The following is a 22,771-nucleotide window of genomic DNA, read 5'->3' on the forward strand; positions in this document are numbered from 1 at the left end:
TGTCTAAGCTATTGTAATAAATATCGTTTAAATATTACAAAAAACCGAGCACTTGGTTTTTTGTCAAATAGGCATTTATTTAAACACTAAAATGCAACTAGGTTTCAAATAGGATTCCACTGAAATCTCACTGTTTTCAAATTACTCAATTAAGCACTCATACCATTGAAATGCAATGAAATTAAATAAAATCATCTTCAATCTGTGGTGTACTTTTTAAAACTTCCAAAGGCAAAGGAGGGAGCTTAAGAAAAAAACAGATAAAATTTCTCTAAGGATTTATTAAATATTTGGCACAATGGTTTGTATAGAAGAAAACATGCACTTGTAGTGACATAAGAAAAATTGGCACAAAAACAAAATATCACAATCTATGCTGGAAGGCTTTTAAAGGAAGACAAGAAAAATTAGAATAAAATATTACTGACAAAGTAATATTTACAATGCAAAATAAAGAAAGCCAACATCTTTATGCTAATTAACGTGCCAATAGAGTAACAATAAAAGGCTAAGTGTACAAATCTCACAAGTTTCATTTAGATTCTTAACAATTTTCCCTATGCTAAATGTCAACAATATTGAATATGTATGATGGATGAATGAAAGGGATTTGTGATGGGCTTAAACTCAACGTCGGTGCTGATGAAGTAAGCTTTGAGGCCTTCCAACTTCTTCTTCTAATTCTTCCTCCTCCTCCTCTTCTTCTTCTTCTTCCTCCTCTTCCTCTTCTTCTTCAGCTACTACTTGCCTCGAATTATCTTTCTTTGTTGCCATCAAAACCTGAGGTTTGCTTATGATTTCGTCTTCATCTTCTTCAAGTTCTTCTTCATACTCTTCGTCATCCTGAATCAAATATAGTAAGACACTATTTGAGACATCTACTTTAAAATCATGGAATTAATTATTAATAGATGAATCTACTTACACAGCGAGATTAGATTTTTATATATACACACATAACTAAATTTAAGGGGAATGCATTATTTTTTTTACTAGTATGAATTGATAAGGTGGTGCCACCTAGGTGTGTATTTGAACCCAAATACGAGTAAAGGATGAGTTATTGTTTCACTGTTGCTCTTCTCTTTATTTCAACAACGTCATAGCTTCTCTAACGCCAGGCCAAAGTAATCGTCTTTGACAATCTTATTTCTCATGATCGCAACAATAAGTGAGATTATATGCCGCGAACACTGCAATGCCCGTAATGATTTCTTGCGATGTTGAATTACCATAATCATACCTTGCAATCGCCGCAACATGTGAGATGATTTTTGGCGATCGCAGCAATACTTTGATCAATACTTGCAATAGCGGGAACATCAGAATTACAGAAACGTTATGAGAATCTCACACGATAGGCGAGTTCTGTGATAACTTCTCGCGATCGCAGACACATAGGTGATGTCAAAGAATCAAGGCGAAATTTGTGATAAATTCTCACAATCATTGCAACACACGTGATTTCTTGCGATTGCGGCAAATTTAATTTTCCAGCCATTGAGTCAACATCTTCGATTTGTCACGATTTCATACTATAATTTTACACGGTGATCTTGAAGAGACTTATTGATTTCTGGACATCATGGCAACATCCCCAATCATCTCTAGTGATTATTTTTCAACCCACACCCGTGATCATCCAACACCAACTTTGTGATCACGGCCATATCTCCAATCTCACCAGACCTACCTTGCAATTGTTGCAAAATTCATAATGATCTCCTGGGATTGTAGCTTCAGCCGTGATCATTTCCTGCAACCGCGGTAAAGTCCGTGATAATTTATTATGATGGGGGCATTGTCCATGATTCGCAATTTTCAATCACCCAAAACAAGAAAAATCAGAAATTTTTTGGCAAAAAACTATACAAAATTTACGTAGATTCCCGATTTTCAGGTCGGTTAGACACCCTGATACTGACAAGCCTTGTATTTGTTTATTTACTGTAAGTACATTGAATTTTTCTTATACTTACGTCATGGTGAGGTTCCATAGTCGATATGTCTGCCGCTGTTTCATCCCCTAGACCTGCTGCGGCACTCGCTGCAATCAAAGCATTTATGTCAAAATATCAAAACACAGTCACATGCCAATCCATGCCTCTACAAATAGAAAAGTGTAACAACCGGTTATGCTTTCTGTTGGCAAAATCAATATTTACTTCCAAAATGGCATTATACCTATAACATTTCGATGGATTAATTATTGTTTGTGTGAAATTTCATCTCAAATTTTCTAGTAGATTGTACGAGAACAACAAGAAAGACACCTAACTTTAAAACAGTAATGATTTAACAATCTTACTGTTAATTATAAAAATTCCAGATATATTAAGGTGTTGTAAAAAAGTCTTTATCCTCATTATACTGTATGTGTACCTTATGCAAGTTCCCTAAAAGGCTTGTGAAAAGTTTCTTCAATTTGAACAAATTAGGATGATTAAAAGTTTCTTTGTGGCAAAAATAAGTTTAGAGAATTCAGAGATATGAAACTGTACCTGTGGTGTAGTTTGTAGTCAAATCTTCTTCCACATTAAAACCAAGATTATCAGCTTCTGCTTCATCTTCAGAGGCTAAAAAAAATTTGGAGAGTAAGTCTGATAGTTGGGTAAGTAAGTATTTAAGAGTAAGAAACCGTTATCGCTAAACCCACAGTAAAAAGCCTAAATAAGAGTTGTGTAATTTTAAATTCCAAAACTTCCTGAAGGATACCACACTGACAACTTCTACTGAAACAATGTCTCAATGAGAAAACAATATTGATTCTCCTATGCTAATTGTCTAGAAAGTGTTGCTGTTGAAGTTGAAGCTTGCCACAGGAAAAGTCATTAACATAAGCTTTTCTTTCTACCTCCCATACATAAAAAAAACAATATTGACTGTTACAGGATGTGTTTTTAAACGCAACCCAAGTTACAAGTACTGTAAGACACATTTTGACGACAAAACAAGGGCAAGTGTTGGTATCCCTGTGTTCTATACTTCATTGCCAATCAGATAATATGCATTGTTGCATAGTTATCTATGAGAATTAGTGTTATTGGGAATTTATTGTTAAATAGCTGTACTCGCGGGCTTTGCCCCGTTTTACTTCATAAGTGAGCTCGTTTGCATGGCTCAATCACGTCCTGGTTGAAGTTCGTTCGCTACGCTCACTCACCTTTAGAATGGAGCTCGTTCGCTGCGCTCACTTGCCTTCAGGTTAGCTCGTTCGCTACGCTAACTCGCCTTCAGGTTGAAGTTTGTTCGCTACGCTCACTCAGCTGTACCCACGGGCTTTGCCCCGTTTTACTTCATAAGTGAGCTCGTTCGCATGGCTCAATCACGTCCTGGTTGAAGTAATTGTTGCATAGTTATCTATGAGAATTAGTGTTATTGGGAATTTATTGTTAATAAGACTCAACATGAGGTTTTCACAAGCTCATATAAAGTATGCACCCCATTGTTGGTCTGTTTATTTAAATATTAGAAAAATTGATTTATTAAGTATTGAAATCATACCTGGAAACTTAATTTCAAACCTTTTTTGGCATAAAAACAATTATTTACTTTTAATGTATTCTTCAACAATACCCTGATAGAATATTGTACTGTATGTCTACGTTTATGGATTTTCTACAGATCCGATTTCTTGATACAGTATATTTGACAATAAATCATTGAATGGTTGATTTTTTAGCCATTGTAATCATACATGGAAACCTGATTTCAAACCTATCTTGGCATTAAAATATTAATTTACTTTTAACCCTTTGGGTGCCAGAAATTTATTTTGGTACTTTCCGAAAAGTGCCAGAGTTTTTTTACTAGGTATGTCTGAAAAGTGCCAGGCTTTTTGTGGGGGCGAAGCGTAGTGCGCAAGAATAAAAATCGGTTAAAGTGTAAATTTTCATCCCAAAAGTGCCATGGAACGATATATTGTCCCTCGATCATTTGAGAAATCGATTGAAATCATTGTTGTTTTATAATAACAACCGAGTCAACCGATATGCCCATTAAATCACATTCTCGAAAGTCGCGCCGGCCCGATACATCGTTGTGAAGTATTTTTCAGATGTGTTGTGCAAAACGATATATCGTTGCGTGTCACTCAAAGGGGTAATGTGCAATAGATACTCTTTTTAGCATTGGGAAAACACCATGTTAAGTCTTATTCACAATGAATTCCCAATGACACTAAATTTCTTAGTTAACTTTCCAACAATGCATATCAGCTGATTGGCAATCCAGTAAAGAACACAGGGATACCAACACATCCGCCTGTTATGTCATTAAAACATGTCTTGCAGTACTTGTAACTTGGGTTAGGTTAAAAAAAAAGCACCTCGTATCAATCAATATTGTTTTTCCCCAAAAAGAATGTAAAATAATCCTTATTGTGCTAAAAAAAAACGGCATGGTTCATATACGATGTACGCACACTGAAATGTTAGTGAGCTCTGGCGTCTAGCCAATAGGATAAAGGTATTGGTAAAGTGGAAGCAGTAACATGCATTTCCGAATTCTGAGGATTAATCAAATCGTGCATCGACAATAAAAGAAAGTACAGCTGTACAGAGTTGATATAAAATAATGTGCTGCCAACTGGCAGGAGTCAATACACGTCATAGCCTCCTCTAATACAAGGCCAAGGCACGAAAAAAGTGGCAACATTGCTGTACCGTCCAACCGAAACAGCTGTTGCACTGAATTTATAAAGGATAGTATAGGAAATGTTTATGTTTACACTTTTATTCCTGTTATTACCGTGGCAATAGGCATGACGTTGCCACACACATCTATGGTAACGAATATTACGATAGATTCTCCTACAGCTGAATTCCTACCTTGTTCAATGCCTTCATCCTCTTCTTCTTCTTCTTCGTCTGACATAAACGTGACTTCAGGACCTCCATTGTCTGCCTTCAATGTCTGTAACATCAAATACAGTCAGGCTTAGATTCCTGGGAGAAAGTTAACAATCAACTCCAAAGTGAATTTAAAAACTGCTTTGTAAGTTCACTTCTGGTTTATTTTAAATTAGCTCAATGTAGTTAAGTCTAGTTTGCACCAACAGCTGCAAATAGTTTGATAAAATGGTGCATAAATGAAATTGTGGCAAAAAGTAGACAGGTTAGTTAAGGACCATTCCTTCTTTAAATGTCTAAAGGATTGGATATTGCGGGAGTTTAACCATTTTTCATAAAAAAGGCTAAATGAAAAATAAATTTATCCAAGGTTTAGGATTACCAGCGGCAGCACTCGCAGTTAGAAATTTGTCCAACAGTAGACGCTTGATACAATAATGGAAGCAGGAACATGACTTATTCCCCACTGACAGGTTAACTGTAAGAAAGGACCATGTGGTCCTAAGTTCAACTTTATAAAGAAGGATCACTTCATTTCATTGATTATAAAACGGAAAATATTACTATAAAATCTACTTTATACTTCTTTTGGCACACAAAAGCACTTTAAGGGTAATTGATAGTTGTAGGGAAACATTATTATTGAGAAACTACACCTAAAGGCATAATTACAATCGTTAAACAAAATTTTAAAAACTTTAAGATTTTTCTTATTTAATTAAATACGTAATACTGTCAGCTTCAATATCAATGCTAAGTAATGTTAGCGTGAAAAAATGTTAAAAACAATCCATATAGGAAGTTAAATAATCATAAAACAACTTAGGGTTAAACACAACTTGGTCAAATCTAAATCCTAGGTTACCAAAGACAAGCATAGGCAAGTTAGACAAATAATATTTGTGTTAGTCAACACTCGGACACTTGTTCTTACGTCGTCCAGCCCGATGAGTGACAAAGTAACTTTCCCCGCCAGAATGACCGGGGATTCGTCGTTTTCCTGGGACAATTGTTCAATCTCTGATTGGCTAACTAACAGCTGACTCTGGGACGGAAGAGAACCTTCCAAGTAAATACTCTGAGGCGGTGGTGGAGGGGGAGGGGGTATGGTGGGTGTGGCGCTACGGGGGGTTAGCGGAGTAGGAGGACGACTCCATTTCTGTCCCCCTTCCAAACTCTCCGTCATTTCCATCCCCACCACTTGAACCCCACGTTCTATTTCTTTCTCTAATTTTTCTTCTACTTCTAGATCCTTTGATTTTTCCTCTAAATCTATTTCTTCTACCTTTTCCGGTTTCGACTCGACAACTTCGGCTGCTTGCTCTTTTGTGACGAGTTTTTCTTCAACCTCCTGGAAAATAGGAAAATGAATGTGAGAATGGTTGCAAAATAATTACTTTCTCAGAGTAAAGTACCGGTACTGAAGTGTTACTTTGGAGGGGTTGAGTTATTAATGGTAAAAAAAAATTACAAACTCTTTTTGTTTTAATTTAATATAGATTTATAAATTATTGTTTGATTCACAATTTATGTCCAATAATATGCCAATTTATGCAATTTTGATCATATCTCAAATATTTTAAAGTTTTACCCATGTTGTTGGAATTAATTATTTCAAACTGTGGTCAATATAAGTAAATGAAATAAACAAACAGGACAAATGTTTGCCAACAAGTAATTTACTTATAATGAGTAAACTATTATGCTAGTTCAATACGAAGTTATAGTTAAAAGTTGTATAACAAATATTGCAAATTTTTAAAACAACAAAACTGTTTGCATAAATACAAATCTCTTAGTAATGATATAGACATTGATGAGTTATATTAAATTAATCTGCTTTACACACAGACAGGTATTAATATTAATTCTCAGTACATCGCCAGAGCAGTGAAAAGTGTACATTGAATAAATAACAGATAACTTAAGACTAAATCACAAAAATAAAATTAAACAACTTGTCCATGCTAATACTAATACTACCTTTTGAAACAAGCTTCACTCAAAAACAACTAACAACTAGTACATGAAGAAGTGGTAAATAATTTGGAAAAACACTAAAAACTTAAACAAACAATCACAAAATCATAATGAAAAATTTCAAGTCGCTACATTTAAACAAAACACATCGTTTACATGCACAATAAACACACAACTAAACACATTTGTGAACAGAAGTGCCGGCAATCTCAAGCCTGTAGTTGAACGAGCCGAAGTCAGTACTTTGTACATCGCTGAATACAATCGGCCATGCAAGCTCAGGTTAACAAACGATGATATTAAAAAAAAAAACACTTAATTGGACATAATTATAATTATTTTATCAAAGCGCAGCAAGAAATTTGATAATTTATGTCTGTGAGTTTTAATTTTTCACATATTCGGTACATAAACTTACAAGTTTTTGAAAATAGTCATAATGCATGTTGGACTTGGAGCCTAAACTCAATTACAGAGATATAATTAGGTTTAGAAACAAAATTAAATCTATTACGGTAATTTTAGTTATTAAAGCTCCTCAGGAAATCTTACCATCTAGGCCAAAGGCTAAATTGAATCTTTTACCTAAACCCCCAAAACTATAACTATTTTTTTATGAGAATTAAAATTCTAATTGAATGTAAATTTTATTTCCATTCTACATCCAAAAGTTTAGCCTTAAATAATCACTTTAAAAACTACCTAGTTAAAAATAAAAAGTATTAAAAAAGTTTCAGTAAAATTCAGTGCATTAGTACCTAGTGCCACAGTTGCAAACTAAACTATGGGATTTCAACACAACACGTCTAATAAAAAATGTAGAAAAATGCTTTGTTTATTTTAGAATATATTACAGCAAGAAGGAAAACGGATACTGTTGTTATGAATGTTTACCATGTTGTTTAGACGATAAACTCTTAGAAATATTTTATATTTTTGATTATAGTAATATTTACACACATTTAAAAAAATTGGACATCACATTGAGCACAGCAAATAAATAATAAGCAAAATACAAAACGGAACTGAAGAGCTACAAAAAGTATTTACAAAACTAATGAAGAAATGAACGTTAATTTAATGACAATTACGTTTTATGTTATTTAAGCTACAATTGGCAGTTAGATTGATGTTTTATTAAAGTAAGCGCTACGGTTAAATCATCAAGATCAAAAATGTTTAGGTGCAAAAATAAATATAGACAACATAAAAAAGCTAACATCACCTGAATTCCGTCCTAAGTAAAAAAATGGTTTTTACATACATATAAGAAGTTGGTTTATTTGGAAGTTTGTGATGTAGATCTTTTGCACCTCGCGGTCATATCTCAAATTATGTACAGTATTACTGATAGTCCAGGCAAATTAGATTAAAAAAAGGTAGTGCTCCCCGAAAAATCGTCTAAAGCTGGAAAGTGTTTTAATACCTTTTGGGGGCCCCAAATAAGAGTCCTGTGAGTTTGCGACGGATTCTGACGTCTGCTTAAGTTTTGGGAGTCGAAAAACTATGAAAATTTTGCACTTTTTTCAGTTTTTCGCTTATATCTCCTAAATGGCGAATCCTACGGAAAATGTTGTTCAAAGGCGTCTTTTAGTGCATAAACTTCTGCGTCGATTGGTGTAAAATATGTTGAAATCGGCTGAGCCGTTTAGCCGCTACAGCTTTTCAAAGTTGGGATATTTTTATCAAAACGCCAAAAAAGTTGATTATTTGATCGGTTTTCGGCATACAACTCCTAAACGACCCATGCTATAGAAAAATGCACATGTAGATAGTTTGAAGAACACAAAATTCTGTGAAGAATGTTTATTAATTCCTCAATACTGGCAATTGATTGTTAATTGATTGTTGTTTGAAATTTTGGTACTGTAAAGTAGTTTTGTTCCAAGATAAAATTTGTTTACCCAGGACAAAATTTCTTTCAAAAAAGCGCATAAGAGTTGAAGTTAGGTTATGTTCACTGTCAGGTGATGCTAGCCGTACCTCTGTTTCTTCCGTTGTCCCTTGTTTGGACAGAATGTCCCGATTCACTTCCGCTACCAGGCCTGAGATAGCCGACACAACTGTCGTACAAAACATACCATCACTAGGTTGCATTCCAACTATAAAAATTTGGCCTCGGTCTGTGACCTTCCAATGAATTCCAGTTTATTCATTGAACCACGCTTCTTATCTAAAAGACAGGCTAGGTACCTTTTGTCTTTGTTAATGTACTATTTAGATTAACAGTTTCAGAGCATAACTGTTCATTTTCAAATCTCACTGGATTGTCAAAAACACACATTGTCACAGGGAAAATTGAAATATTTGAAAATATGGGGCCGGCCGAAGAGTGTCAAGTCCAGGTATCAACAAAATACACAGAAAGTAGGATAACGACTCAATGTCTTATGAGACGATCTTATGAGATTTGAAAATGGAACACTAATACTGTACTTCAAAACTTGTGGTAATAGATAGTGAACTTACAACGCCTATGCAGTACTTACTAATTTTAACATTTGGATTTGAGTTGACTAAGTAATTGATTTGAAAAAAATCAAACTTATTTAATGTGAATTCACGTCAAGTTTACCATTAAATTATTGTAAGTGTACTATTTCGTTCGATTGAGATGTTTAAGAAGTTTTCAAGTAATCAGGTAATTTGTTTTACAAAACTACGGCATTGAGAAGAATTATGTTTGTTTACTTATAATAACTACACACAGAGTAACTTAGTAATTTTGCCTTTTTGTAATTTTGTAGGAATTTTGAGGAATCAGAGAAAACTGAATTCATGGCCATCAAACTGACACAGGTAGAGGCAGGTGAAAATCATTTTTAAAATAACCATAAGCACATACAATCAATAAAAATAAAAACATACAAGAGTAAAAAACACATTTTGTCTTCAAACTGAAGTATTCTATTGGAAAACCAACAAAAATACCTTACTAAGTTGGCTTGCTTGAAAGCGACTAAAATATAAATTTAACAGGGAGTATAAACACACACAATTCCAGATACAGCCAGTCTCGTAAAGGAAAATTGCTTCCATGTCACATAATGTCAGTCAGGAAGGGTATTTTTGTGGGAAAGAGATTGTTCACAAAACCAATTTAGGTCATCACTTACTTTTCCTCGAGCTCATAAAATACTTTACCTAACTTGTGTTCTACGCCAATGTCAGGTTTTTAACATTCAAAGGGGAATAGTCTAAACCCTAACAAGAAGGTGCCATAGCACCGAATCATGTTTTTAGTCCAATTTGCCAAATATCATGTTCGGCATTGTAGGATTTTAAATTCCTACAGCGCCGAAAGAGATGTTTGTGAGTCTGAGCAGAAGTAATTCTTTTAAAATCCAACAGCACCCAACGAACACTAAATAAGTGTCATAGTCTACGAATAGGGGTGCACGGAGAATACTTGCATTGGGGCACAGCCAGACTTGTTATGCCACTGGGAGACTATTTCTATTTTTCGACATTATAGGACTGTTGCTACATTCTTTCGGCTCTATAACACAAACATCTCTTTCGGCGCTGTAGGAATTTAAAATCCTACAACGTTGAACGTGATATTCGGCAAATTGGGACTAAAACATGATTTGGTACTATAGGATTTGACACAGAAATAACTATTCGGCACTATTGTATCCCAGACACTTTTAAATCCTATAGTGCTGAATAGTTTTTGATAACGTCCTATAATGCCGAAAGAATGTTTAAATCGTCAAACAACATCGAACAAAATTCAGCAATATAGGACTTATTTGGCTTTCGGAACTATAGGATTCGGTGCTATAACCACCGGATTCGGGTGACCAACCCTGACCTTGTTACGATCCAATGTTGACTTGTTAGATAGCATAATTAATTGGTACCGGTAGCCCAAAGTGTTTAAAACCCTTTGGCTCTGAAAGTCAATTGAATGTTTTAATGCTACATAGCCTATTAGTTTCAAATCTTTTAATTCGTAAAGTCAACTTCGTTAACACTATCAGTAATGCTATTAACAAATCTTACATGACTCGTCCTCTTTAAAACCCCTCACTCTCATTTTCACCACTAACACACTGTAGTAATATGAAAATGTGATCAGTTCCGAAAGGGACGGAATGCATTTTAATTGAATTATTCTTGAGTAAACATCACTGATGGTTTTTGTTAAACGTTTCTGACTTAAACCTTGAATAGCCCCGTACTATCAGTGATTTATCAATATCTATTTTTTTATCAATGGCAATATAAAAAAAAATCAATAGCAGAGACTTAACAGCTTCATGAACAATCTCTATTCCCGCCAAGGCTGAGGGAAAGGGCCTGACCTGACTAGGTTTGTGGGGGACTTTGACCATCTGGGCAACAATGCGTTCCATTGCTGCCTCTGTTTCTTCCAATCTCCTTCTCAGCTGATCCAATTCTATGTCCCCTGCACACCTCTCATTGTTACCAACTTGTTGGAGTGAAATTTCTCACAAGAAAATACCATGTTTTCCATTCAGAATTATATACTAACATCTTTCCCTAATATAAAAATTTGGTTAACACCAACCTTTATTTGACCTTCAACTTTTATTTGTTAAATAGCATTTAATGATTTTTGGCAGGATAACAAGCTTACTAGAATGGGAAGCAAGAATGGGAACAAGCTTACTGTGCATCGTGGTGCAAGAAACACACTAAATTTAAATACAAAAAATTAGCATATTAAAATCTCACTGACACAGTATTTAGCGAAGGAAAGTTTGATTATTGAGAAATGTTTAGTCTCAATTTCTTGGATCAGAATTACTCTTTTATCTTCAGGGAAGCTCGCTAAACTATAACGAATCTTTAAAACTTCTACTCTTGCGGCGTCCAACCCAGTTAACATAAATGAGTACTGGTAATTGGTTGGTTTTTCTTTCAATGATTTATTGTTTGTTTTTGATATATTATGTTATTATGTTAGTAGTTGAATATACCGTATTGACAATTATCACTCAAATCACAGACGAGACAAAAATGGAAATGTTAGGGATAAAAACCATGGTTTTTAAAATTTGGGTTAACCTCACTTTGGTATGGAAACACGTTGCCGGCAACTGTCAAAATCATATCGGGATTGCAGGTTATGTAGACTATGAATTGAAAAATACAATCAAGACCACCAATTTTTTCACTTTTAGCTGAATCCAAATTTTAATTCCAAAAGAAAATAGTTAAGCGATCATAGAGTGAGTTAATTTATATTTTCTCCTTTATAATCACAACATTAACAAGTTTTAAGAAAATTGAATTGAATCAGAAAATTTTAGATAAAAGATATTCACACGCAAAATTTAAGACATTCATCAACTTTGAACAAAGTTTGCAATTGCACCTTATGTTAGGCTAGCAAAACATTTTCTTTGAGATTCATGGCTTTTACCCTCATAATACTTAATACTAAAAATATAATTTTTATGACTTAATTTATACTTACTTGCATCTCTCTCCTTCCAACCTTTATGAAGCATGCAATAACAGTTACAATATTTACAATTCAATGAAGACATGATATGTAAATAGTCTAATGACAACACATACCTTCAAGCATCAATGATACCAACGTCAAACAACTACGACTTAGGTTGTTATTTAGGGTAAACCATTTTGGTGAAACTAATTTTTCGTTTACAGGGGTTCAGTTACAGGGTTTTGTACAAAAATAAGTCTAATTTTGCCAAATAAAACTTCAACTCCTTTTCATAAGTGTTATTCTATAGCCTATTTGAAACAATAACAATAATATTGTTTATTGATTGGTAATAATTTTTGAAAGGGTTTAAAGTACAAGGATTTTATTTCCATCCGAATAAACTGTACTAAGCTATTATTATTACTCTATAGAGCATTTTATTACAATTTCATTACGCGTCTTAAACTAATGTAATGTACGGAAATCAACTCTACGTCAATAAAATTGTGTGGTTTAGAAACTTCCTCCAACAATGTATAATCTCTGTCAATAAATTACCGAATAGTCTTTAATAGAGGGGAACCTCACAAATAGTAATTCATATTTTATTCAATGCCAATTGACTAAGATATCTTTTTTGATACTTATTTTTGTCTAGGCAACCTCCTCTTTCATAGTAGGCCTATATGTGGACAAACTGTTACATATTTACTACACACCATCCCAACATTACCTATAGAAAATATATATCATAGGGTAGAAATTCAAACCTAGGTCCCTTAGACAGATGAACCACTACAAGTCATAACCAAGGTCTTTTCTGAAGCTATTAGACCTGATGTTAGTTATTTATTAAGTACAATAATTGATTATTGAAAACTGAAATAGACATCCTATCAACAAGAATCAGCAGTAGCCAATCTTTTGTTTAAATACAACAAAACTGATTGACCCAATCATTTAGAATGTGCTGTAATAGTATATTTTGTACCTAGGGGCGAAAATGAGGTTTTGCCGGCTCGAGATAGTTTTTAACTTCGAGACGAAGTCGAGAACTAAAAACGATCGAGAGCTGCTAAACCATTTCGGTCCGTGATACGAATGTTATTTTTTACCACACTATACCCTATTTTTACTATTCACCACAATAATAATGCACACTGATAGTCAACACAACTACAACTTTAAGGTTATGTGAAGAAATAATTTGAGAATCAGCAAAAATAATAATAAATAGTTGCTAGGCAGCGGTGACAATAAAACAATTCTATTGCAATGCTCTGGATACTGATTGTGTATTTAATATGCATTCATGTTTTTAAGAAAGTAAGCGGGCAGCTGATTATGCGGCCCTAGGGATGTAAAAACTTGCTCGGTCCCCAAATGACGATCACAGCTGGCATGGTCAGCAAAACGTAACTTTCAGCCACCAATTAACGTATGTAAAACAGCTAAAAACATCATAGTGTGGTGAAAAAAATCATATTTTCTATTTCACAATTAGTATTTGTCTGATAGTTTGGATTTGTTTAAAAAAAGGTGGTGTATTCAACGGAAATTAGGACTTGATATCAACACAGTCTGTGAGTGGTTCAATTCAACTTCGTTTTCATTCTAAAACTGGTTTATGGTTATGGACACTACTTTAACACGATGGTTTTGCACGGGCGTTTATGGTGGATTCTGTTGATATGTAGCTTAATGTTTGAGAATGGGATGTCTAGTTATATCAATAGTCCCAACAGTATACCAGAGTACATAAGCCATTTACCGAGCTTGGTATTGTTGTCGTCTGCGTGACCTTGAGCAAGTTTTGCTTGGTAGACTGCTGACGGAGGAGTATCGTTAAACACAACCCTGCGGAACTCTGGGTCCGGCTCGAACTCTTTGTAAGTGCTGCTTTCATCTGACTTCTTGAAGATCAGCTACAACAATTAGACCATTGTTGAGGGAAACTCTGCTAGATCTTTTTTATGGCAAAGCAAACAGAAAATTTGAAGCTAAAAACATTGAACTAGGTAAAGTATTGAACTAAATCTCTTAAGCCTCTCTTGTCTGACAATCGAGATCAGCCAAACGTTTGAAAAATCGTGGAATGACCTCAGGAATTAGATGAATACCTTTATAAGCGCCGTTAATGTCTGAGGATCATTTCATACAATCATAAGGTACTCCAGGTTTGGTTAGTATTCTTACAAGGACTGTCCTCGCCTGAAGATCAAACTTAATGAAAGGTCGTGAATTGTTCTAACTTTACTGAATTGTAGTGTATGCACCTTAGATAACACTCCCGAGTAAAGTTTTAAGGCATTATAGTTTTTGTTGATGACTTTAGAGGCACAGAAACTTGATACATTTATTTACGAGCTTCATTAGCAATTGTTTTGTACTGCTGTTCAGACTGGTGAAGAAGAAAAAAATTTGAAAGTAAAATTCCCTGACTTTTCCAGGTTTTCCAGACTGTACTTTTTCCAGGTGTACCGTAAGTCGATATCAATTAATCAAAATCAAGAAATATTAGAAAAAATTTACAGTAAATATTTAACTTAATTAATCACTCCTAAATACAAAACTTGTTTCAAACTATGTACATATAGATTCCTCCCCAATAGGAATAACTAACTATCGATAAAAAAGTGTGCATCAGTGCTTATGTCGTTCTTTTCGCCATTAGTCATCACCCTGACAAACGTAGCTATCAAATTTGTAATACTGCAGGCTTCACTTAATCTAAACCTACCTTCATCATAGTGTACATGAAGAATATGACAATGCCGATGGTATAGAGAGGCATGATGATACCCATAGTTCCTCCTGTCTTGGGTGCAGGCACCACATGTCCGGGACCTCCCATCGGAGGCCTCATCCCAGGCATGGGCATCGGCTGTGAACATACATCAGTTGTGTGATAAACCTAATCTAACATAACCTGATAGAAAAATAAAATTTTATGGCAATTGGTATTGGTAGAATGTCAAACCTTTTTTTATAAAACACAGTATCGTCAAAACTTTTCAGTAGCCTACTAAAAAAACAATTGCTGACTCATACTGGTGTTAAAAAAGCGATTTATTTTTTTGACCTAAATTTTATTGCGCTTAGTAATAAATCTTCTTTCTTTATCATTTTTATACATTATTTGTAAACTTATGACTATTTATCTACACAGCCTTAGTAATATCAAACTGAGTTTTTATTGAATTTCAAGAATCATATTCAAAAAAGCATTTTAACAAGAACATTTCTAGGTGCCCAAAGGAAGAAGGAATTAAAGATTCAAAGTATTTAAATGTACACCAAATACTCAAATAAAATTAGCAAACAAAGTCAAATGGTTTGAATTATATACGTTCGATAAATTATTAGACCATATACTAAAAATATGAATAATCAACAGTAAAAGCATTACAAAAAACACTAATAGAGAGAAAAAAACATAATCTTTCTAACACAACTTGATAAATTCACACTTATAGACTAGACACAAAACGTTTCTGGATTAGCTCATTTTGGACAGTCTCTCTTATATAAATAATTCATTTGTAATTTTACTAATTTCTGATTGCTCAGATTTGTTTAGCTCAGTAAATGGTTTGATATTGAGGTGTCGAAATGAGAGAGTGATAACTCTAATAATTTATAAGATGGGAAATAATGTACTAAAGTTGTTATGTTGGCTTTTTGACCATTTTGTCACCATCAGTCCAAATCGGAGACTCTAAGTTACGATTGAAACATCCTAAAAGGCTGGATAAATTAATTGATTAATTAATGGATAATGTAAAAACTTTGATATTTTCTACTATACAAGTGTAAATTTATCAAACAGTATTCAAAGACATCTTAAATTATAAATAGATCACATCACCAAACCTATGAAATTCTTATCAACAAGATATTAAGTGTCAACATTAATGAGGGAAATTTATAGACAAAATTGCTGATACAACAGATTTTAAGTGGCTCAACATTCAAAAGCACACACATTTTACTTTCAAAGTAACATTATTTACGAGTCTTTGCGAGACATGATAACTTTTACACGTTACGACAACCATGAGCATTGAGTAACACACCAAACATAGAATACCTGTTTTCTCGTCTGCACCTCCAAGAAATAGCAGCAAACATGAAGTGTTTAACATATGAAGTTTTTAACATATCACAAAGAACTTGATCATAACACAAGATGGTGGTTTCACTCTTTGATAAAAAGTTAAATATACTCGTATAACCTTTGGCTATCAATAACTAGACATTCCATCCCCATGTTAAATTTGTAGCAAGATTTTTATCAAAATCGTCAAAGTTGATGTGAGCCACCAACAGATTGCGCTGATCTAAATTACTAAATTCTGTTGAATGCACACACTTTTGTTATCAAGTCAAACTTAGGAATGAATTATAGTGAGCTATAGCAACGACCCATAAACCTGATCAGCGTAAAAATATAAGGCATAAAATAGAAATTTAAATACTAATGAATTCTGTGACTGACTTACACAACTACGTTTTTTTTTTTATATAAATTCGGCGACATCTGATCCATATCTAGATGGGATGTCTACTTCAGTATCCAATAGTCAATGAAATAACTTATTGATGAATTATAATTTTGTTAAACACTTAAAATTGTAAGGTTTTACATTTCTTTTATCCCTTCAGCTAGCTTACATTTCCCTGCTGTAGGCCTACTTACTGTGGACATATAAATTGTTTAACACTTGAATATTTTAATAAAATAATTTTTATTCACCGGTGTCTTTTTACTTCAAATAATAGTTCTATTGTAGTAGTCTATGCTTGCTGACATTATTGTATTTTCAAATATGTTAAAAAATAAATTTAATAAATTTAGATTTTTTTTATGTTAGGCTATAACAAAGGTTTAAAGTTGTGTATTTTTCTTTAGACTGATAAAACTTGTCAAAAGACAGCATACTAAATAGCAGTAGGCTACTATAATAGTAGGATGAAATATGAAAAAAGTATATTTCATTTTAATAAAAAGTTACATTTTGTAAATTTCATGTAGGCCTATACGCTCTATTGTAAAATAAATTAAGTGTTGATGTAACAAATTCAATCAACATAAAATGTATTAAATCTTTTTCAAAATGTTACAAACATGTTTGAAAACTATCTAGTTGAGATTCTGGCAAAACGTCAGCTAATACTGTACAGAAATAGTCAGATCTAAAAGAGAACAAATGTAAAATGGAGCATTGTTACAAAACTGTAACAAGCTATTAAGCGTTTAGTCTGTGAAAACAGCAATCTTAAAATGCAGTAAAGCATTTCAACTATTTCGTTGACAGAGCTCAGTGCATCATGGTCTATTTTTGGTAGACCGAACCCCCCCAAGCTTGTTAATTACGTTCAAGCGACTAAAAATATCTGCATGTGGGTTTGTTTCCCCTGTTTTATCTGTACTGTTAGTTATAAGCTGCATGGATAAAATTGCTGTCAGTTGAACTAATTTCTCTGATTATTAAACAAGTAGCCCTGCCTGATTCTTTAAACCAATTCTACACTTAAGTTTTTAATTTTATTATTCTTAATTGTAGTAGGCCTAATAGTAATAAACGATTCAACAACAACGTTATCTAACAAAACTTATTTTTATCGCAAAAAAGATTTTTTATTTCAAATCCCAGACTAATTCAATCATGGTCGATGGCTGTATTACTTGTGCGAAAAAAATATAAATAAATTCAAGCTGTGATAAAAATTGTATATTTTGAACATATTTTTTGTATATTGATAAAAACTATGTAGAATGATATGCCTAATTGCCTATGATAGTGGTAATGTGTTAATTCGTTGTCAATTAACACTTACCTTTGAAAAGTTAGTTACTTATATAAAAATGGGCTCATTTTTTAAGCCAGTGGGTTACCCAAATTCAGAGAATAACGTCATGTTCATAAAAATTACTAGCTTTACACACAGTATGGTGAAGACAATCCTAAAATAAAAATTTGAATAGGGTGTGGACCGTTCTTTTACACAGAACCATGCCAGAGGCAAACACTCAAATTGGAGAAAAAATTAGGCCTACACCTCAGAGATCAGAAGCAGTTGGATATTCAAAGAATAAAATATCCAGGTATTAAATATTTTGTGGAAAGGATTCTCCTGTAATAACATACCAAACACCTATGAATGAAAAATGTTCTTACATAAGTGCTACATGTGTGTATTTTTATTGACTTACCACGGCCGGTGGTTCTTTTTCAACAACTCGAGGGACGATATGGGAATGGGGAATAGCTCGCCCCTTTTCTCTCAAAGCAGGATGAAGCATATGTGGCCGTAAATGGGGTGGTCTCTCCTGCCTTAGGTGCTCTAAAATCATTCATGTTCAAAAATTAATTTATGGGATGATATTTTGTCGATAAGGCAAAAACATGAGAAAAAACATTAAAATACATGAGAAAATCAAAAATACAGAAAAGCAAATAGTGTAGTTGTAAAATTTTCTGTTTTTATCGTAGAAAACAGGTAGCCTATTGATATATTTTTTAAAAGGAAAGTAGCAATGCCAGTCCCGCCCCACTACACCACTGCATAAGAGAAGAAGCGGAACACAGGAAACTTTTATATGAAATTAAGATCTCCATTTATTTGTAGACTAGTTTTTTTATCAGTATTGTGAAATTCAGACCTACAAAAAGAATAATCATTTAATCTGAAGAATAACTCTTTAACGTAGCCTAGTTCTTTTGTGATTTCTTTTTATAAAGGAATATCAGTCACAAAAGAAGTAGCCTATAGCGAGTATTTGGTTAATGTTTAATTTTGTGATTCTGTTCATAACTCAAATTTTAATAATTCATCCTGCATCAAAACAACTTGTTATCATATTTTTTGTAAAATTTTGAAGTGACTAAGCTAAGGTTAGTTTTTTTTTTCCTTTTTTTACCGAACACAATTGAGTCTACATGGAATATGTTTAGCACAGTATTGTATCAAGCAATCATAAGTTAACACATTTTCCTTAAACACACTCAGCACTTAAATTAACTGTCTATCTTATGTTAGTTCTAACTGTTGCCAAAAAACAAATTAGTCAACCAAACCCACTAAGAGAATTAGCGTCTACTAAAACCCACACAGTTATTTCACATATGATTTCAACTCAATAGAGTTAAGATTCACACGCCTTACTTGTTTCCCATACTCGGAATCTTCGAGGAGCTCCAATCAGAGCCGGGGAAATACCAAAATTGATTTTCAAACACAAAGAGCTATTTAAGGTTCGCAATTCATTGAGCATTTGCTGGTAACTTTTACCCAAGCGTACTTTGTCCTTGAGAAACTCTGCAATGTCTACATTGCATTTATCATGAACTTCAGAGTTACACTTGTCGACAATTTCTTTGGTCAGCCTTCCTTGTTGGAAGGCCAACAGAAATCTTTTATCTATGTCACTCTGTCCGATAAGAATTTTTTCGCACAGTTGAGACATGATTTTAATAGCGTTTAAATCTTTATCAAATATGACATCACAGCAATCTGTAAAAGATCAAGTATGTGAAAGAATTAGCAAAATAGAGGCTTAAACACATTCAATAGTCTTATACAGTAGCCTTACTTATGACCAAACATTAGCCTACTGGCTGCACCCCAAATAGGCTTCCCATAGGCTAGCTATTGAAGCAATCGAAGACGATCTTGGCGAGTGTTTAGTTTCTGGATAGTATGTTTAGGCCTGGTGTATAATAATAATTTTCAAAGTAGTAGTGCAGCTTGGTTAGAGGTCGTGCGGAACGAGGTGAAGCCTGAGATTTTCGGCGGGAACGTTCTAAAGCGGGGAAATCCATGGTGGGGGTAGGAGACGAGCCGATCGTCACCTCGCATAGCGACACTTCCCCCGCCACACCACTATTCCCCTCCAAGTTTCACCTCGTTCCGTACAACCTCTACCAACATACAGTTAGGGTTTTCATAAGTTAAATCCCGTTCCATATTGTGATAGATTTGGTAACCCTTGTGATCTTAAAGATAACCAGAATATCATGTGTTTGGATAGATAATGTGAAAAATAGATTCCTACCTGTTTAAAACCCCAGTTATAAGAAGAAAATGTGACCAACAACAATATGCAGTTAAAAAGGCAAACAATAAGTTTTGCATAAATCGAATCCAAAAATAAACAATGAGGTCTTCCTAGGATTTACCACTGAATGAATGTTCAAACTTATTTGCTAGGCCATCAGTTTTGATTATTTGCTTTTAAGTGCTTTACACATGTAAACTGGGACTAGGCCTAGATCCTGGCCTAAGGAAAACAAACCTTTTTGTAACTAGGAATTTATAGCCAAAATTATTGTTAAATTAAATTTAGACGCCTACCTGCAGTTGGAACTGTAGTGGGTTTAGGTGCAACTGAAGACTGGAGCATTGGATAAAATATCTTCGGCCATAATATAGCAAAACAACCTACAACTATGGCCAGTATGAAGATTGTTTTGCCAGTTCCAAATTCAGTCGCCATTTTCGTTCGTTCGTTGGGGGGTGTAGAAAACACTGAGGATGGTGTCCACTTTAACAGACGTAATATTACTTAATACACTAATAAGCTCACATTATCACTCAAAACATAACTTCAGATTTCCTCCTCTGGTCCACGTTTCTACACCACTCAACGAAGAGGAGGCGTTTCTGTTGAGCAGACGACGATCTAAAAGCAGACGACATTAGCAATGGAAACAGCCAAGACTAAAATAAACCCAATGCCTGTAGAATATCGTAACTTTATACATTAGTGCTGTATACTATACTATATAAAGTAGCTCTCTTCATTGAATTAAGCAAATCAAAATGCAATAGCACACGGATTTGCATATACATTTTCATCAATTAATAAGGATATAGTGAAATAAGATTGATAGGAAGAAATATTAAATTAAATTGGAAAATTTGTCCCGAGAAAGTAACAACTCATAAAAATTGTTGACACCACAAGTGATAGTGAATGAGGTGTTCATGACACAACAACGTACAGTGCATGTATTGTTTATCCACACATGTATGCATTACATATATTGTAGCATTTTATTTTTTATGTAGTTTTCTTAATTGTAGCATTAATCTTTGACCATATAAACCACAGACTCCTGCTGTAACTTCTTACGTTTGAGCTGAAGATAGATCATTATTTTGTTTACCCAATTGACTCCCTATTGGATTTTTTAAATAAACTGTTCTTAAGAGGCAATGTTTAATATGTGCACCTGGTAGTTGAGTCAGTTGACCTATCTGAATTTTAAATACGGTTGATGAAACTGTTACACGATTATTCCTAGAACGTTATTCGGCATATGGGAAGAATTGCACTAAAACAACCTAGGGAATAACCTTGAAAGTGCTTTAAACACATGCAACAATTTAATACATAGCAACGTAGCAATTTCACATTGCCTCTCTTCATCACCCAGTAGGGTACCTAGCTATATGGAATTAATTTTCTTGTGGTAGGGATGGGTTATTTTACTGCATTCATACTTATGAAAAGAAATAACATTCTGGCTCACAGAAATTCAAAGAAAAACAGGACCAGGAATCAAGTAGGGTAAAAAAACGTCTTGGGGTAAACACTTTTACATTTCTACTAAAGGGGGGTCACCAGAAATTTTATATTTTGAAGTCAGGACTAGTACAGTACCTAGCCTACACCTGTTTCAGATACCTACACGGTACTTATTGAGGTATAATATATAGTACCCGTACCGTACCACTACCAGTGGAGTTTTGGACCCCTGCCCATTTTTTCCCAGGCAGGAGGCAGGATGAAAGCTCACAGTGACATATGTTATTTTTCTGTAAAGTCAAAAGCTCCTTTGCTTCTATTTCTATACATTAAGCTCACACTTCACAGTGACATAATATGTTATTTTCCTGTATATTCAAAATCTCCGTTGGCGCTTTGGCCCTATTTCCATCCTCACATATTTCTCATTTCTATCTCAATTTCAAAAATGAATTGGAAGGAATTGCAAGTTCTTGTAGATAAGATGTGTATAATTTATGTCACCTGGGTGAAGTACCTCACATATGTATGGGTTTCAAAGAACAAGTTAACACCACGCATTTACCCAATCTGGGAGGTTATATCACCTATCATACATTATATTCACTTTTAATGAGTAATGTCTAATGTCTTACTTCATTTTTTTAACTGAGACCACTCACCTTTCCTAACTTTGTTGTCCGTTAAGTTTATTAGGTTTACTAACACGATGGTTAGTTAGCACCGACTATTGGATAGTATAGTTCTATCCACAGTCAAAGCATTGAACACTGAAGGACATCCCATATATATTGACCATTGACTTTCAATAGTAGGCTACAATACCAGCTGTAGGCAATATTTTACTGTAGATTTTATTTGATGTGTAACTCACAAAGATTCCACTTGAGCCGCCCTTTTTTAGGTAGATCTCTCCCACTAGCTCTCCCATGCTGGTAACTTCTCAGTTCTGATTTGCACACCAGACCTGACTCAAAACCC

General features: G+C 34.1%; 1 protein-coding gene across 6 annotated transcripts; it reads right to left on the bottom strand.

Moving 5' to 3' along the window:
* Positions 1 to 263: 263 nt before the first annotated feature.
* On the bottom strand, positions 264 to 20,959 carry LOC128982179 (resistance to inhibitors of cholinesterase protein 3-like). 6 transcript variants are annotated; one of them, XM_054401243.1, is made up of 12 exons: positions 20,614 to 20,959; positions 19,426 to 19,773; positions 18,473 to 18,603; positions 14,996 to 15,139; positions 14,027 to 14,180; positions 12,280 to 12,300; positions 11,141 to 11,244; positions 6,136 to 6,201; positions 4,830 to 4,914; positions 2,502 to 2,576; positions 1,980 to 2,047; positions 264 to 843 (listed from the first exon to the last, which is right to left on the bottom strand). In XM_054401243.1, the coding sequence occupies exons 1-12, from the start codon at positions 20,753 to 20,755 to the stop codon at positions 628 to 630; spliced, it is 1,554 nt and encodes a 517-aa protein (XP_054257218.1). In that variant the 5' UTR covers positions 20,756 to 20,959; the 3' UTR covers positions 264 to 627. The 6 variants fall into 6 exon arrangements, with proteins under 6 accessions (XP_054257218.1, XP_054257213.1, XP_054257217.1 ...); XM_054401238.1 differs by having other exon boundaries at positions 5,785 to 6,201; XM_054401242.1 differs by lacking the exon at positions 19,426 to 19,773 and having other exon boundaries at positions 5,785 to 6,201.
* Between the last annotated feature and the right edge of the window lie 1,812 nt (positions 20,960 to 22,771).

Source organism: Macrosteles quadrilineatus, unplaced genomic scaffold (assembly GCF_028750875.1).
Source record: "Macrosteles quadrilineatus isolate MER2022 unplaced genomic scaffold, UCM_ALF_1.0 Scaffold_153__1_contigs__length_253293, whole genome shotgun sequence".
Lineage (NCBI taxonomy): Eukaryota > Metazoa > Arthropoda > Insecta > Hemiptera > Cicadellidae > Macrosteles > Macrosteles quadrilineatus.